The 17,210-nt window shown below is 37.5% G+C and overlaps 1 protein-coding gene across 1 annotated transcript; it reads left to right on the top strand.

Moving 5' to 3' along the window:
* The first annotated feature begins 6,828 nt into the window (after positions 1–6,828).
* LOC145214058 (myophilin-like) lies at positions 6,829–8,513 on the top strand. The gene is made up of 5 exons (XM_080082493.1): positions 6,829–7,056; positions 7,394–7,483; positions 7,545–7,631; positions 7,691–7,873; positions 7,990–8,513. Exons 1-5 carry the CDS (start codon positions 6,913–6,915, stop codon positions 8,059–8,061), a joined length of 576 nt encoding a protein of 191 aa, XP_079938619.1. The 5' UTR covers positions 6,829–6,912; the 3' UTR covers positions 8,062–8,513.
* The last annotated feature ends 8,697 nt before the right edge of the window (positions 8,514–17,210 follow it).

Below are 17,210 nucleotides of genomic sequence, written 5' to 3'. Positions count from 1 at the left end.
GTCACGTCTCAAACAAGAGCAAGGAATAATACTTGTGCGCAAACAAACAATTGCCTTATTTTGTTACTTGTGATATAATATAGTGGCATTAGAATGTAGATGAGACAGTTACCGTATTTACTCGATTGTAAGCCGCGGCTTATATAGTTTTTTAACTGCCGTTTGTGCGGCTTATAATCGGGGGCGGCTTACAATCGAGGGCGGCTTACATTTTGATTTTATACCGATATTATTTCTACACCCCAACTTTTTAATTTATTTGGGGTTTAAAATTCGTATGCGTGTACAGATTGTACGTCGATATACGTTCTAATGGGTACAGTTATCATCAACGTAACTAACAAATATGAGTAGATAGTTTTACTATGGAACAACAGAAAGCTGTATTACTAAACAATAGTATGTAAAATTCCAGCGTGCGGCTTACAATCGAGGGCAGCTTATAAACGAGGGCGGCTTACAATCGAGTAAATACCGTATAGATTCTTCATAATTTTACAATTTAACAGCGGTATCATCTGAACAAATTAAAATTGTTGAAAGCCATAAGCCCTTGCCCTTCCCGTCAAAACCGCCTCGCGTGTTCCAGTGGTAAGCCATGCGGCCCTCGCGCGAGATTATTGAAAATACCTGGCCCGCTGTAAAAAAATTCGGTGACCGTGGAACTGCAACGAATCCAGCAAGCAAATGTTTATAAAGCTCCATGGAATTTAACACCCGGGTGCCCTTACGTCGCCTGTTGCATCTTATTTGCTAGTAATTACCGATTACTATTAATTGTTTTTTGTTCCACCTGGCTGATTTAAGCTCTACTTTAATCGTGACGTAATTATTTACCAGCTAGAGAGCAAGTGCTTTGAACGCCACGTTTTTATGAGCTGCATCAGTTGTTACGTTTGCAGTCTAGATAAGTAAATTTAGGCTAACTTTTCTGTGTCTGTTTGAATAAGTGAAATTAACAATGCTAACAGCACTGGCTAAAGGGCTAAATTGTCAGTTTTAGAACCTATAGCCGCAAGCTAGTGCAAACCTCGTTACCGAACAGTTGGTACGTTTGTAGGGGTTTTTGGTCCTGATGACGTCGTACTTATTACTACAGAAGTATCTTTCGCTGTAGATGTTAATACTCTAAGTCCTTGCCTATCTGAGCTGCTGCTTGTCTGAGCTTAGTCCGATTAAGAAGACGGCGTTTAACCTTAAAGTTAGTTTATTGAGATGAGAGAATAAAAGATATTAAGTGTGAGAGTTACAACACATGTGAATATATAGTGGCAAAGGTGACGATGACGCAACTGTACAATCGTGCTTAAGGTGTTAAACAGCGACAACTGACATTTAGGGTCGAGTACTGAAAAGGTGACGATGACGAAATAAAACGTTCATGCAATCACAGTCACTCGTACGATATTATACGCGCTTATGTATAACTTCAATACACGATACTCCACACGTTTATGTTTTTATTTCATTTCTGTTTAACTTGTATTAATGTATACTAAACCGTAACTGAACTTATTATAAGTAATTGGATGTCATTTGATGTAAAATGTGACTGATTAATGTAGATTTAATTGGCGACTTTCGTGTACTGTTCAAACTGCCTAATGTGAACTGTCGTCATGACGTCATAATGGTTACGTATGACTGATATATGTTATTTTGTGGTTTACAGAAAAACCGTTGCCGTCGCTATTGACGTTGTCGTCCGAATGTTATTCGTCACCGTTACCTTTTATTGCTCAACAAGAAATTTGTTGCACATGCAATAGTGGGTCGTCGTGGAGGACAGGCTGTAGGACGGACGCGTTTTACAAAAAGGGTGTCTAATGTGACGAACGGTGCAGGGCCAGGCTGCACACCTAGAGGTCGTTGCAGTAAGATTATGCTTTAAATTTTGTGATATTAGCTGATAGCTTAGATCAGTGGTTCTTAACCTGGGCCCATGGCCTCTCCGGACGGCCATGGGTGCAGGCTTAATAAAAGCATCCGCCAAAATACATTAGGCCATTTTTTCCAATCTGGCGTAACCTCTTTTCTTTCGCATTGTACAGAATTAGGGGTACATGTTGCAAGAGGAAATCTTGAAAAGATCTAAAGTAATTTCATGCTTGATCTATAGTTGGTGACCATCTAAAGCAGTGGTTCCCAAACTTTTTCATATTTTTTTCAAAACGGTCCCTTTGCCATTATTTCGAGGGCTCGCGGTCCTTAAGCCTAAATGTGTATTTCATAAAAACGAAAGTTGATTGCAGGATTTTAGCTAGTTATGCAAAATTGCGCATAACAATCATTCAAAGACAGCATTGACATCACAAACAGGACAAAAACATTACGATTGTGCGCGAACAATTGCATTTTTGATAGTTGTCATTCAATAAAAATTTTTAGCAATGGAGACAGTCGATTCTCAATTCTAGTTTGATTTAAACTTATTTAGTGGCACAAACTGACGCCAAATAAGATTATAGAATTACTTTAACCGTTTCGCGGTCCCCCCAAAAATGCCTCACGGACCCCTAAAGGACCGCGGACCCCAGTTTGGGAACCGCTGATCTAAAGTCAAGTTTCTAAAGTATAACATGGAAAAAAAATGAAAAACGCACTGTATAAATTGAAACATCAATCTGTAAAACTTTTTGACAACTATTTTAATTTAAAGTTAAATTTAAGCAAACGCTTACCTCTTTGCCTGTACCGCTAGGGCTTTCGCTTACAATGCTTTGTATCCAGGCCACGATTTCGATTTCATCTGCGTTTGAATAGTTTGCATCAATTCTGGAAGAAATATCTCGAGAAAAACCGCTGGCCATTGGTTAGTTTACCTTTTAACACAATTTGACAATATATTGACAAAACCTGTAGAATTACAGCATGTTCACGTATTTACGCATTTTGTTCAAACATGATTTCAAAGTATACAGAAGCTTAAGTAGACCATAAGTGTTTTACAAAAATATTAGGCAAATCCCCTTCGAATAGTTAGAGGCAAGAAAGATCTGCTTCGCGAACAACAAACTGTTCAGAATGAAGCAACGAAACAGAAAACAGTCATTCATAAATGGACGGATTCAACATATTTGCTGATAAATGCGCGCAGTATACATAACACACGCCATCCGACTATTTCCTCGAAACATTTAATTAACAGGCTCGCTTGTGCAACAGAATACTTTGATGCATTTCAAATCCTTTAAAATTGAAGCCACAATAGTTGAAAAATTACCCGACGTGTTTTTATTTTTACTTGAAAGTAGAGTAATGTTTAAATATACACCCGTTATGCAACCAAAATTTAAAACTTTTTTTTGGAAGAGATTATATTTACAAATAAAAACAAACATTTGGTGTTCGAATATCACAACTTTGTAATCGGCGAGAAAACAGCAGTATTCAGTATATTTTAACGTCTTGCTTAGCAAAATTGTTTTTTATTCTCGGAGATGTTAAAACGAGCCAGTCTTTGACCTGCTTTTTACAAACTATATATCTAGTACTTTGCAGGAAAGTATATTGTATAATAAAAGCATAATATAAACAAACGAACAAACTTGGAAACAAATATATAAGTGCAACAGTTCGTTGCATAAAATTCCATTTGAATTTAGTTAGATCCGAAAACTTATAACCCTAACCTGTTTTCAACATTAGAATTAAAGTTTTAAATATTAGAATACAATATATTACTCGGCATGTAAAGATTGACGACAATTTTTCCGTAACACTTGGGCTTTAAAAAAAGCGAGAAGTCCTTGAAAGACTCTTGGCGTGGGTTAGAATCCCACCGCAGGTTAGATTTTTCTAGCCTTAACCTTAGCCTTGCCATGTTGGAGTGCTTGGTGACGGGATTATGCGGCATAAACGCCTTTATTGGGCCATACGTAATGTGATGAGCGAGGAGTATGCGTTTTTGTAAAGGAGTGTGCTGTTTGAATCTTTTTTCACTCTGATTGCCACTCAAGACAATACATAGATATTCTGACTAGGTTGTTTGGGGGTGGATATAGTTTTCAGATAGTTTTTAAATTGTTCATGTTGACTTAATAACTTCACGTTGGCCGCAAACTAAAACCTACCGCAAAAAAGTATTGAGATTCGTACTCATCTTTCCTGGCCAACAAGTGTTCGTATAACATAATGCCAGAATTTATCAAACATTATTGTCGATAAAATTATAAAAATTTGAAATAAAGCTCATTACGATTTTTTTTGTTTCGCCAAAGTGGTCTTTGGATTGCTTTTTGAACAGCGTAAATTGATGATGTTTGTACAACTACCAAGTGTGTGGCGCACGGTCTCGGGGGTGAACACGTTAAACATTGATTAAGGAACATTTTACGCCCACGGTTTCATCTAATAGTTTTCAAAATAAGCGGCTTGTATACAGTTTTCGATATTAAATATTTTCGCATCTCTGTCTTCAATAGTTACGACGCATGAAGCATCAAACAGAAAATAGTCATCAACACAAATGGCGGTAGACACATACACACGCCTTCCGACTGCTTTTCTCATAATATATTTAATTAACAGCTTCAATCGTGTAACATACTGTCATGTAGCTCAGTTTCCTTTCACAAATTAAAAACAACCACTATTGACAAATTACTCGAAGTGTTTTTATCGAAAGTAGTGTAAAACTAAAAATTGATAAAGCAACACACAATTACACGACCGTCAGTAAACAGGACTAACTTTGGGATGGGCAACGTACTCAAAATAAAAAAATCGTAGAAATGGTACTTTGCGTAAAAATAAAATATATGAGTTCGCGAAGGAACCGTATAGATCAGGGTTACTCAAATGGCGGCCCGCGGTCTACATCCGGACCTTTGGGACGTTGGATGTGGACCTCGACGGTGTTTTGATTATGGCTACATACACTATCATTTGTTTGGTAATTACTTATTTATTGCTATGAAGTAGCAGTTTTCAAACTGGGGTCCGCATAGCGATTTCTAGGCCGGCTACGAGGACCCAAAATCTTATGTTATAGGTCAGAATGTCCAACTGTGACGGAAATGGTCCATTATTCCACTACACAATTAACAAAACAGCGATTGTTTGCGCACAATTACATCTGTGATGTAACAACTGAATGCTTAATCATTGCCGTACGAAGTAATCCTACAAACCAGACAAAATGTATTCTGTGTGTCGTTGAGCTCATATACTCTTGCATGGAGTAAATTAACTTTTAGTGCATAATTTAAGCTTTAGATTTTCCCGGCACAAACATTCGGGATCGCGACTTTTCCCATTAGCTATGACTAAAATTTGCTAAGACACGTTGCAATTGCATGATTGACAGAAGTGTCTGAACCTTTGGTATTTTCTACCTTTTCTCTCTGGACCTTTGACAAAACTAATTGAGTAGCCCTGGTATAGATTATTATCAATCTAACCATCCGCGTTTATAAATAAATATAAACAGGCAAAAAGTAAAAAAAAGTCACACAACTGGGGTGATTTAATAATTGCACAGATGGAATAGTGTTAGGGATGTGTTTGGGATGTTCAGAATGCTGTAATTGAAATGACTTGCAACTGTCTAAACTCTAAATAGACTGTGAAGGCGGCAAATGTTTGTGTAAAAACATACTTGAACTGAAGGCCAATTTTGCTTCGGGGCATGATTCTAAGACAGTTCATACATTCATATTCTATAATAATTAGTTTGGGTGACTTGTTTTTCTTTTTAAACTAAAGAAAGATGTTAAGAAGTTTATTTGAATATATTGTCGTATGATTCCCACGTCTCAAAAACTTATACGTGTTCGGATATGTTTTGGAAACAGTCGCTGAATGCGGTATCGCCTTGATGCACTGTCCGATATCCACCTTGTTATGTTTTGATCGCAGTCGCTTCGCTGCTACCCAGTCGTCTCGAAACCTGGAAGTGGAGTTGTGGGGTCGTCTACTAGCTCTCCCCCTGTAGTCGTGTTATTAAACCAATGTTGTTTCCATTTATGTAAATGATAAATAAGAAACAAAATGTTGGTTTCAGGGCTGAGCACTGTGGTACGCATTGGGCAGAAACTTGACCGAATGGTCTTGCGCGCCTGACCCATATACAGACATAAAAAAACGGGATTCGTCCCCGGGAGTGTCCTGGTTTCGAATCCCGTGAGAAAAAAATGACATTACAAACTGTTTACAATGCCACGATTTCTATATTTTTCAAGTTGGCAAGAATAATTCCAAGGTCAAAAGTGTATTTACGTTGGTAAACAATTACCACACAACAGGTATAGTTCAAAAGCTTATGTCTTCGTTGACTAATGTGAACGCAAACAAGTAGACTAGTGTTAGATAGGTTGTGATATTCATTTTCGCCCCTCCCCATTTACTTGTGGAACATAGTTTGCTTATTGAGGTTATTGTTACGCTGGCACGACGCATAGTTAGAAAGTTAACATTGTAACTAGCATTCGGCGTTTAATTTTTATATTTTTAATCAAGTAGGAAATAATCCATTGTTAATCACAGGTTTGTAACGACTTTTATCTGGTGCAGGCTGTGCCAAACATTCAAAGAAAATAACAAAAATTAAAATCATGAGGCTGTTTAAAACAAATGTGGTAAATGCAAGCAATTTTCTTTGGCGCCTCACTTTTGCACGATGTTTTTGTTCTTGTCTTTTTCCTAAATCCACTGATAGGAGACGTGCGAGTGTTTTTTTAATAAAAACAAACGGCTGCATGGCGTGTGTTATGTGTCCGCCGTCGTGCACCCGCCTATCTAGCTGTAGTGAGTTTTCGCAAAAGCATCAGTTTCCGTCCGATGATGTTACGACTGTTTCCTGTTTTAATGCTTCGTGCTGGCCGTTTCGTGTTATTTGCTAAACAGAACTTTCTTGTTCGCAGATATTCCGAAGGAGAGTTGACAAACATTTGCGTAAAATACTTCAAAACAATGGCAGAGAGACCAAAGGGCTTTGGATTGACCGCAGAGATAGCAGGTAAATCTCCGTCAAAGTATGACACTGGTCTTGCAAAAGAAGCTGGAGAGTGGATTCAAAAACTTACTGACTTCATTCCACTTGGTGCCAGATCCGAGGTATGTTGTTTTGTAATAGCTTTAATTTTGCAATTTTTACAAGAGACATTTAATGATACAGGTATTTAGACCAGAGTTATAAGTCGGGCTTGGGTTTCTTGAAAGAATGGGCTTGATTCGGACGTGACTTTACACTCTGTGTGAGCTTATTTTTAAAATAAACTTAAAACGCCGTGTTCAAGACCAATTGCATATTGCGTTTTGTTGTATTGGTCTTTCGTAAGGCCACAATGCATAGACCTATCAATCAAAGTTTCGAGCCAAACAAAACGTTAAACATAGCTTATCATAAAAAAATTGCTGTTTAAAATACCATACCGTTTTCTTTATTATCCAGGAAATGCAAGAATGGCTAAAAGACGGGTTTGTTCTGTGTTCCCTGATGAATGCCATACAGCCCAACGCAATCCCAAAATTTGAACGCCAGGTAAGTAAACTTCAGACCAATGATCTTTAGTCCCATTGTCCCTTTTCTTTATTTTCCACAGAAAATGGCTTTTAAACAAATGGAAAACATATCTAAATTTCTGCAAGCAGCAGTTGCATATGGAGTTGTAGTTTCTGACTTGTTTCAGGTAAAAATCATTGGTTGTGTGGAGGTAAAGAAGTTTGATAACACATATTTTTTTCACAGACAGTTGATTTGTACGAAGGTCAAAACATGCCCCAAGTTATTAACGGTATTCATGCATTAAGTCGTAAGGCAAGTTCCATGGGTTTCATTGGGCCCACTATTGGGGGAAATTTGCCTGATGAAAATAAACGTGAATTTGACGATCAACAATTAAGAGAAGGTCAAAGCATTATTGGTCTTCAGGTATGTTTGACACTATTTTTTTTCATACAAAAAGGGTGTGCGAAGCTGTTTAAATAACAATTTGTTTTTGGATAGAATTTAAATGCTATATTTTAAATTGTTTACTTTTATTTCAGTCGGGATCAAATGGAGGTGCTTCACAGCAGGGCATGACGCCATATGGCCGTGGACGCCAATTGCCACAATAAACAGAATGATAGATATTGCTGTGAAATAACGCCCATGAAATTTTTCGGCAACGCCTATTAAATTATTTTATAGCCGTGTATACAACAACGCTTTTTTTACCCATTGCGCTCTGTAACAGATTATTTTGAAACAAGTGCTGATCCTGACATGTTTTTGTTGTAATAAAAAACTACTGCTGTGATATCAATAAAACTTAAACGTAACTGCCAGGAACGTCGTTATGATAAAAAAGTATTGCCGAAACCCTAACGCCAAGGTGACACCAGTTTTGGCTCTAAAAAATTTACACAATAAAAATTATTGGATGTTTTTCGTATTCGTTTGATAATCTCTATACAATTGTTTATCTCGACGATGCTTGTATATGTTATATGAATATTTTTTTGGCTTTGTTATAATTTGTGTCGACATTTCGGGAAGACAATGACAAATATCACATCGTTTCACTCTATTTTCAGACGTGTACCTTTGGACTGATTGAATGTTTCTTTGACCGTGTACATAGGTTACCTTGGTTTGGCTAATGGTTGACGCCCCTCATGGGCTCGTTAAACGATAAACCACATTTGATCGTAACCTTGTTGGTCAGCGTTCTGAACTGGAAATTCTGTAGCCGCGTTGTAACAAGGCCAGGTTGCATTTAAGATGAGCTCGTTTTAAGCTCGTCCACTCGCTGTAAAACCCTGTGTACTTTGGTTTGCGAAAAATGGATGTTAAATCTTCGTTGTCTGTTTTGCTTATGGAAACGTCTATAAACGAGGGGTTATTGCGCTCCTGATGTTTTGTAAACTTGAAGCCGTTTACAACGGAGTTGATGTTGGTAAAAGGATGTCTAAAGTATGTTGGTTAGGAAATACCAAAAACAATGCATCTACATAACGATTGAACAAAATCGGCTTATTATTGTCTGGTATTCAGCTTATAGGGTCGTGTTGATAGCATGGCTCATTATCACGTCAGTCATGAGGAGGGCGATGGGGGATCCCATGGCTACTCGGTCAACTTCCAGTTTAGTAGTTTCATTAGTTTTGCTTCATTTAACCCAGGGGTGGGCAAACTACGGCCCGCGGGCCGCATGCGGCCCGGCAAAGGAGTTCATGCGGCCCGCCAAATGTTAGTAAATTTTAAAGAGAAAGTTACCGAGCAACGCTGAATAGTATTATAAGCACAGGCGTAGAGTTTTTAAAAATAATAAAAAATACCGAGGGTGCGACTTGCCGATACCTATACCATATGCAGTATCTGTAGTCGTACCATACTTAGGAACTAAACACAGATACTTTTTACGTGCTTTAGTCTGTTGTTTCTGCCACGTTATTATGCAAACTGTCACTTGACACAATTTCTTCGTTCGATAAAAGTAAATAAAAGTAAAAGCGATTCACGTTTTCAAGTACGGCCCACTTTGCACTATTGACGCGAAAACTTTGATCACTTTGAATCAAGTTTAGGTCGTTACAGTATATTGCAAACGGACAAAAAAACGGCTTCAGAATCGTTAACACAGACCCGCACAACACCTTAAGATTGATACTAAAAGCGGCTCGCATTAATGTTGGAGCAAGGAATTTATTGACAAAACAACGTACTTGTTTAAATGCTTGTTTATTTTGAAACAATTACAATGTAGCGTTTCAACCAATGCTATGTTAATATTTTGGACTAGATCAGGCGTGCACAACTTGCTGCCGTGACCACGAATATTAAAATACATGCACTGACGGCCGTGACGTACGGTAACAAAAACTATTTTGATTTTTAAACTGCTAAAAACAGATTTCGTGAGACTGGAAAAAAGATTACCAGCCTATAGTAACTATATACGTCAGGCTTTTTATCCGCTTATTGTGTGCAAGAATGCGAAAAAACGGGCACCGCAATCGTCACAAAACAGATTATGACGTCATAAACAGTTAGCTTCGTTTAGCTAAACTTATGCACCAAGTTAAAAATTATTCATCTGAGGATTTTAGGCGGCTTTAAATGGTATATATATATGATACAAACCAAATTCTTTACACCAGTTATTTTAAAACAAAAACAAGCAAGCAATTGGCGGCCGTTGGTGAAATACTATGCGGCCCCATAAGATTAAGAACTTTTGAATGCGGCCCTTGCGCTGAAAAGTTTGCCCACCCCTGATTTAACCCATTAAAAGTTGTGTGTCCATGATGACTTTTAGGGTGGTCTACATCAGGACGTCCACTACATTAAGTAATAAACTGGGAGATGGTTGCATATTTTATGTTGAAAGTGTATCCAAATGTTAGGTGTTAATAATTGTATCTCACTTCTTCCAAGTCGGTTTTAAAGAATTATGTTTCAAGCCCAAATGGTTGTTTCGTATGTACATATATGTGCAGTGTTTTTTTGAGGTGTTTTGGGGGACCGAAACGGTCTTTCTCCAGCGGTTTCCCAAAATTTGCCAGTAGCCTAATAAATAATTCGTTTAAGCAAATATGGCTATTTTTACTTACTTAGCGGTCACCCAAACCAAACCTTAAAAAAACCCTGTATATGTGTACTTCAAAAATGCTCAAAAATCGAATGGTCCACGATATTATTACTGGGTCGGTGGTCCATGGCCTGAAACGAGTTGAGAACCACTGTTGTATTACCTGGGTAAAGACTGCGATGAGGCCACATGTATATTTGTGAAGAGGCTGCTGACATGAAACTTGGTCATAACGTGGTTGTCAAACGATTTGTTTCGTAGGATGGGGGCGAATGTGAAGGAGTCTGCAACAGTGTGTTTGTATTTTAAAATCAACATCATTTTGTTCCTTTTACCTCAAAACGTTGAATCCCAGTAGGAGATCCAACATTATTGATTTTATCTGTGAGATCGTTTGTTGGAATTTTTTCCTGTGATAACAGAAAGATTAGTTTCAAAGTTTGAAATATTAGTACAAACACATAAAAAGGCGATACATTTCTGCTTGCACCAAACTGGAGATGGAGATGTGAGCATTTTTTGCACAATGTGTGCAAAAGTGTACAACCGCAAATGTGCGAACATTTTAAAAAATGTGAAGATCTAAATGTAAAAAGTTGTGAAAATGAAATAGGCTGCCAGGCATAATGTATAACCAAGTATTGTGCATCCAGCAGTTGTATTGTAAACAGCAACCTTGTGAGAAATGTGAAAGCATTTAAATTAAAAAAAAACATGTGAAAAATGTAAAAAACATTTAAGAACAATGAAAGCGCTGAAAAGAGAGGAAAATTGCCCCAAACAAATTGTAAGACAAGGAAATAAATATGTTCAGACTGCTGAAAAGCTGTAGCCTTTCTGTACATTTTTCGTAAAAATTAGAAAGGTGGCTTTCTGATAAACTTCCATTTTATATATTCGGTATCCTATTTACTAATTTACTATACATATCATTTAATCTAAACGTATCAATGTTTTTGCAAGCAAAAACGAATTTGTCCCCACACGCGTATTTGTGCGGATTTACGGTAGGCCTAAACAAATGTTGCGGTTATTTCTAGACTCTTATTCAGGAAATATTTTCAGAGGGCATTAAACCAACTTTAAAAGTGTTGTCCGTATTCTTTTTGAATCATTATTGTGATATATTTACAAAACAGTAAAAAAAACTGGAAAAATGCTTTCAATTTAATCTCTTGCTTTGACCTTGATATTGTCGTTCAAGGTCTGTTTTTAAACACAAATTTTTCTAGAAAGCCATTTAGACACTATCAATTAAAAAGCAACTTAACTTTGTTTCGCAAAACGAATACCGTTGACCTGTAGTACGCCTCTCACGGTGCAGACGCCAAACGACCGTTTAATGACCTTTTGACACAGTTTGTTTGTATCGAAATACCGCTACAATGGACTAATCCAGTGGTTCTTAACCTTTTTGGTGTGGTTTCCCACTAAAGTCAATCACCAAGTTGAAATTTCCCCCCTGTTATTTTTATGCTGATATTTTGTGTCCTACATTAACAAAACAGTATTCTTCGATTGAAATAATTTTGAAGCAATTTGGTCGGGACGTTACAGGTACACTGCAATCTAATTAAGTTTGAATTGCGCTTTCGTGAGGAAGTAAAGTTGTGTGAAATATTGGAGAGTCTCATGTGCTTGCATTAGTCATTTACTCCATCACAATCAACAGAGGAAAGGCATTTATTCGTGAACAATAACACAGTCATTGATACTTTCAGTATGTGACGTAACAAACAAATTTCTGATTTTTCTGCGCCTTGTAGAACTAGGTGATATTAATCTTACATGTTGTTGTGGAAAAAAATTGGATTAAACTAGAAGGGTGGCTCAGGACATATTGCCCTTGCATATACACTATAACCTATTTTAAAACATAAATATATTTCCTATGCTTATTTTGTATTGGGTCCCATATTAGTCACCGTCGTTTATAACTTTAGTCGTTTCTGCAGGCAAAAACTCATGGGTCCCCACACATGCAAAGTTGAAAATAATGCAATTAAAGAGATAACCATAAGAAAGTCGGGTGTTGTAGGGTAAAACACAGTGATCGGCACTGGGCTTAAATAATAATGATATGTAGAATACAAACTATAAAATTAGATTCACCCCAGATAGTGTTTGAAGTATGTCATATTTACCGTTTTAAAAAACTGACCCATTTTAGGGGGCTAGTAGGGTAACTAATTGGGTTCGACACACAAATTAAAAAATATATAAAAAACACAATGACTCAATCAATAGTACTGCAAAATTTCAGCCCAATCCGCCAATGTTTAAACCACTAGAGGTGTTTTTTTTTTCGACCACTAGAGGTGTTTTGAGCAAGAACCGTTACTGTTTCTGACGTCATAGGGCTGTTAACAAGCCCCTAACTGCCATGGCGCAAAAACGACCACCAAGCAACCCACCAACGAGCAACATACAACTGCTTGCCATTGTAACACTATTGCGAAAAAGAAATCTTTCGTTTGTGGTGCCCAGTAACATACAAATACGTTTTACACTTTAGGGGCTTGTGGGGTAAATGTTAGGACTACAGGGTTGAACACAACAATCGACACCTATAAACGGCATACTTTTCAAGAAATCCAAATTTCAGCCAATTCTGACACTGTTTAAAAACTCACCCATTTTGGGGGGCTAGCGGGGTAAATACTGGGGTTATCAACAAAAATAACTATATCTACCATCTGTGTACATTTCAGCCAAATCCATCAAACATTTGATGGAAAAACGAGTCGGACAAACTTTGGGAAGAAAAAAAAAGGAAGAAAAAAAAAGAAAACAAAAACAAACAATTCGAGTAAAATCAATATGTGTCCCCTTCAGGGAAGGGGACCCATAATTAACTTTTAATGGTTAATTCAAGGCCGGATTCGACCTGCTGGCCCGAGTTTGGTGACCCCCGACTCACATAATTTCCCTCTGAAAACGTTAAATTTCCCACTAGTGGGAAATTTCCCACCGGTTAAGAACCACTGGACTAATCCATTCACAAACTATCGGCATAAAAAAAACCCAGAAACAACACAATGGTAGACATGTTTTTAACATTTTTAATAAACATACAGTGATCATAGTCAACACTTCGTTGCATACAATGCCATTTGGATTATATGACATTTGAAAATTTCGTATTCCTGTTTTTAACATCGGAACTGAAGTTAATAAGATGAAATACTCGCCACGATATATCAAGATCTGGGTTTTGCTATTTGACGCTTTTTTGTAAATTGGCTATCCGCACTCTAAGACAATGCGGTAGATAAACTGGCTGGGTGTTTGTGGGTGGGTGTATAGTTTTCAGATTCCCATTATTGAGGTTGACTTAACTTCACGTTATTTGACCGCAAACTAAACCTTGCCGCATAATTGTTTTGGATTCGCACTCACTTTTTTGGTGAACAAGTGATTTAAGATTTTCTCCAATATAATGATTTTATCAATAATTTCTTCAAAAAAGCGCTTGTTACCCTGCCTCCAGTTCCTCAGCAACCACGATGGTGTGCATATTCACATTTACAAGGCCAATAGTGTAATTAACCGCTTGCATTTATTGAATCACTCCAGCTGTGTGACTGTTTTACTTTTTTGCCTGTTTATATTTTTTGTAAACACTGCGGTGAGTGAATAGCCAACTTCTTGCCCGATGTGTTACATGTCATAATCACGTAAGCGTAAGGTAAATAAATACATAATGAGTTGATAATGTACATATTTTACTTTTACGACAAGTACCAGATTTCCTTGATTTTTTTCTTTGTCAAATTGACTTTTTTGCAGGTCTAACCTTCCAAAAATTAAAAACTGTTTACTGTCGATCGCCTAAATGTGTGTCGTTTTGTCAAATTTTAGTTTTACACGTTTCGATTAAAACTCTTATAAACCTCGATCGAGTAATTTGTTAAATGTTGTGGTTTTAATTTAGGAGCTACATGACAGTGTCCTGTTACACGATTGAGGCTGTTAATTGAATGTTTTGAGAAAATAAGTCGAAAGGCGTGTGTATGTTCCTACCGCCATGTGCACGCTCATCCGACATCAGCGAGCTTTGCTAAATGTTTTGATTGCGGCCAATGACGTGATGACTGTTTTCTGTTTTGATGCTTCATGCTTCATAACTATTGATCAGGGAGGTTTGAAAATGATTATACCACTTGTTTCAAAAACAATAAGATGAGAGCGTGACTGTGAAATGTCACTTCATCAAGGCCAGTGGTTCCCAACCTTCCATGGACCGTGGCCCCCTAAAAGTGTCATTTTTGCCTCGTGGCCCCCTTCATGTAACCTTGTAAGTCCTGTGGCCCCCTTAAAATGTAAATGGCAAACTCGAGTGGAAATTGGATACTAATATCGGCTTTAAACGCAGGTCGAATAGAGTAAATAAGGGTCCGCATTCGTAAAAAGCCTCAATATAGACAAATCGTATGCAAAATAGTTGATTAAATTAGGGAATTTTTAGTGGGTGTTTCTGGTAAATCTACACCTGTGGCCCCCCTGAACACAGCTCGTGGCCCCCCTGGGGCCATGGGCCCTGGTTGGGAACCACTGATCAAGGCGATGTTGAACGTGTTTTAACGTTGAGAACTATGCTCCACAGCACGCTTGGTTGTTGTACATATGTCTCCAATTTGCTACATCTAACAAAACGATCACTTGGACAAAACAAATCAATTTAAAACTTTATAGGGAATTTATATTAATTAGTTCTGGCATTATGTTTCATGAACACTTGTTGACCTGGGAAAATGAGAACGAATCTCAACACAACTTGACGATAAGGTTTAGTTTGCAGCCAAAAAACCAGACGTTTGTTTATTTCTTAAACCTTTTTGGGAAAAAAAGATAGTCGTAAATCCTGATAATGTTCATTTTTAATTTTACATTAGGAATTGAGCTACGTGAAAGTGTCCCGTGACACGATCGAGGCTGTTAATTAAAAATAATTTGAGAAAAGCAGTCGGAAGTCGTGTATATGTGTCTACCGCCATTTACGCGCCTATCCGGCATCAATAAATTAATGTGATTTCTTTTCAATTGCTTCATGAAAAAAATATCCAAGGAAATTTGTCAAATACTTCAATAAAATAGACGACTGTAAAACCATGGCAAAGAATGACGTTGATCGTGCAGAAAGGGCCAAGGCTTGGATTCAACAACTCACTAACTTAAATCCAGTCCGTTCAAGTTCCGAGGTTTGTTGTTTTATGAATATTTGTTACTTTTAGAAAAAAAATCGTCGCGACTCCCAGGTTGAAAACACTCACTTACACCATAACTGGGTAGTGCTACTGACACAGGAACTCACACAACGGTTTTGGGAATTTTCAGTAAGTGGTGCAGCGGAGCATAAATGTTTATGGTGACAGCAATTTGCAACATGCTGACTCAGCATTTCTTGTCGCCGTAAACGCCTATGCTCTGCTGCGCTACTTACCGGAAATTCTTAAACCGGGCGTCTTGTGAGTTCCAGTGTTAGTCGTTTTAACGGGCGTTTACGACAACAATAATTGCTGAATCAGCAAATTGCTGCAAATCGCTGAATCAGCAATTGTTGCCATTGCAAACGCCTGTGCTTTGTTTCGCCACTTACCAGGAATTCCCAAAGACCTGGTGAATAGCCCTAAAAGTCAATTTTTGAGATATGCCGTTTTTAAGAGGATTTGTGCTTTTTTGCGCCACTTATCGAAAATTAGCCAAATGTTTGACTGACGTAAGTTATGGTGGTAGTACCTTTTCCGATTTGCTACCTATAGTAATTTATAATTTATTCATAAATAAACTTACTGATCGTCACACCATAGATATTATAGTATCTATGGTCACACACGAAAAAAAACATTTTAAAGTTGCTAACGTGGTCAGTACGTGTACACGAAATTTTGGGAGATGTGGTAGGTTATGGCCAGATTGGAAAGTTTTTTTTTGCGCGGAGGATATATTTTTGTCAAAATAATTGCGCGGATTTTTGCGCGGAGTAAAAATTTTCTGCGCGAATTGATAGACTATTGATTGACAGGTGGATTTAAAGATAAACGCACTTTGCATGTAACACTTGCAACACTAACTGACAAAAAGAAAACAAGATAAACACTACGAATCTTCAGTTTTGCTCTATTGCGCACGCAGCGTTTCGCTAAACTCTTCAAATTATTATTTTCATAACGATTCAAACATTTTTTGCTGTTACATTTCTTTCTTGTGAAGTAATTTAAGAATGCAAAACTAACCTAAATTATTATTTGTCACACAGGATACATTATTTTATGTAACTTGCTTAGCCGGCAGTCACTTTAATGTCATAACTACGTCCTAAAATACTGATAAATGTACTTTTAAAGACTACGTTAGCGAATTATAAATGTAATTGCAAGCGTGACGATCGGTAAGTTACGATGCGCTTGACTGATTTACGTGGATTATTCGCGAAATAAGGCTTGTGACGACATAGAACTTCATTGTGCAACGTTAATCTAAAATTTTATAGAAAGTTTAGTGAAGTTATCTATGGAAGTTGTGCTAAGTTGCGCTGACAACAATTTTTTGCGCGGATTACACGTCAAAAAGCCTAAATTTGCGCGGATTACAAGGGAAAATTCAAAATATTGCGCGGAGGATTTAGGCCATTCTTTCCAATCTGGGGTTATGGCATTAACGTGACTGCTGGCTGGGAAGACAAAACTTTAT

Source organism: Phallusia mammillata, chromosome 2, assembly GCF_965637545.1.
Source record: "Phallusia mammillata chromosome 2, kaPhaMamm4.hap1.1, whole genome shotgun sequence".
Classification (NCBI taxonomy): Eukaryota; Metazoa; Chordata; class Ascidiacea; order Phlebobranchia; family Ascidiidae; genus Phallusia; species Phallusia mammillata.
This window is presented reverse-complemented; position numbering and strand designations above follow the sequence as displayed.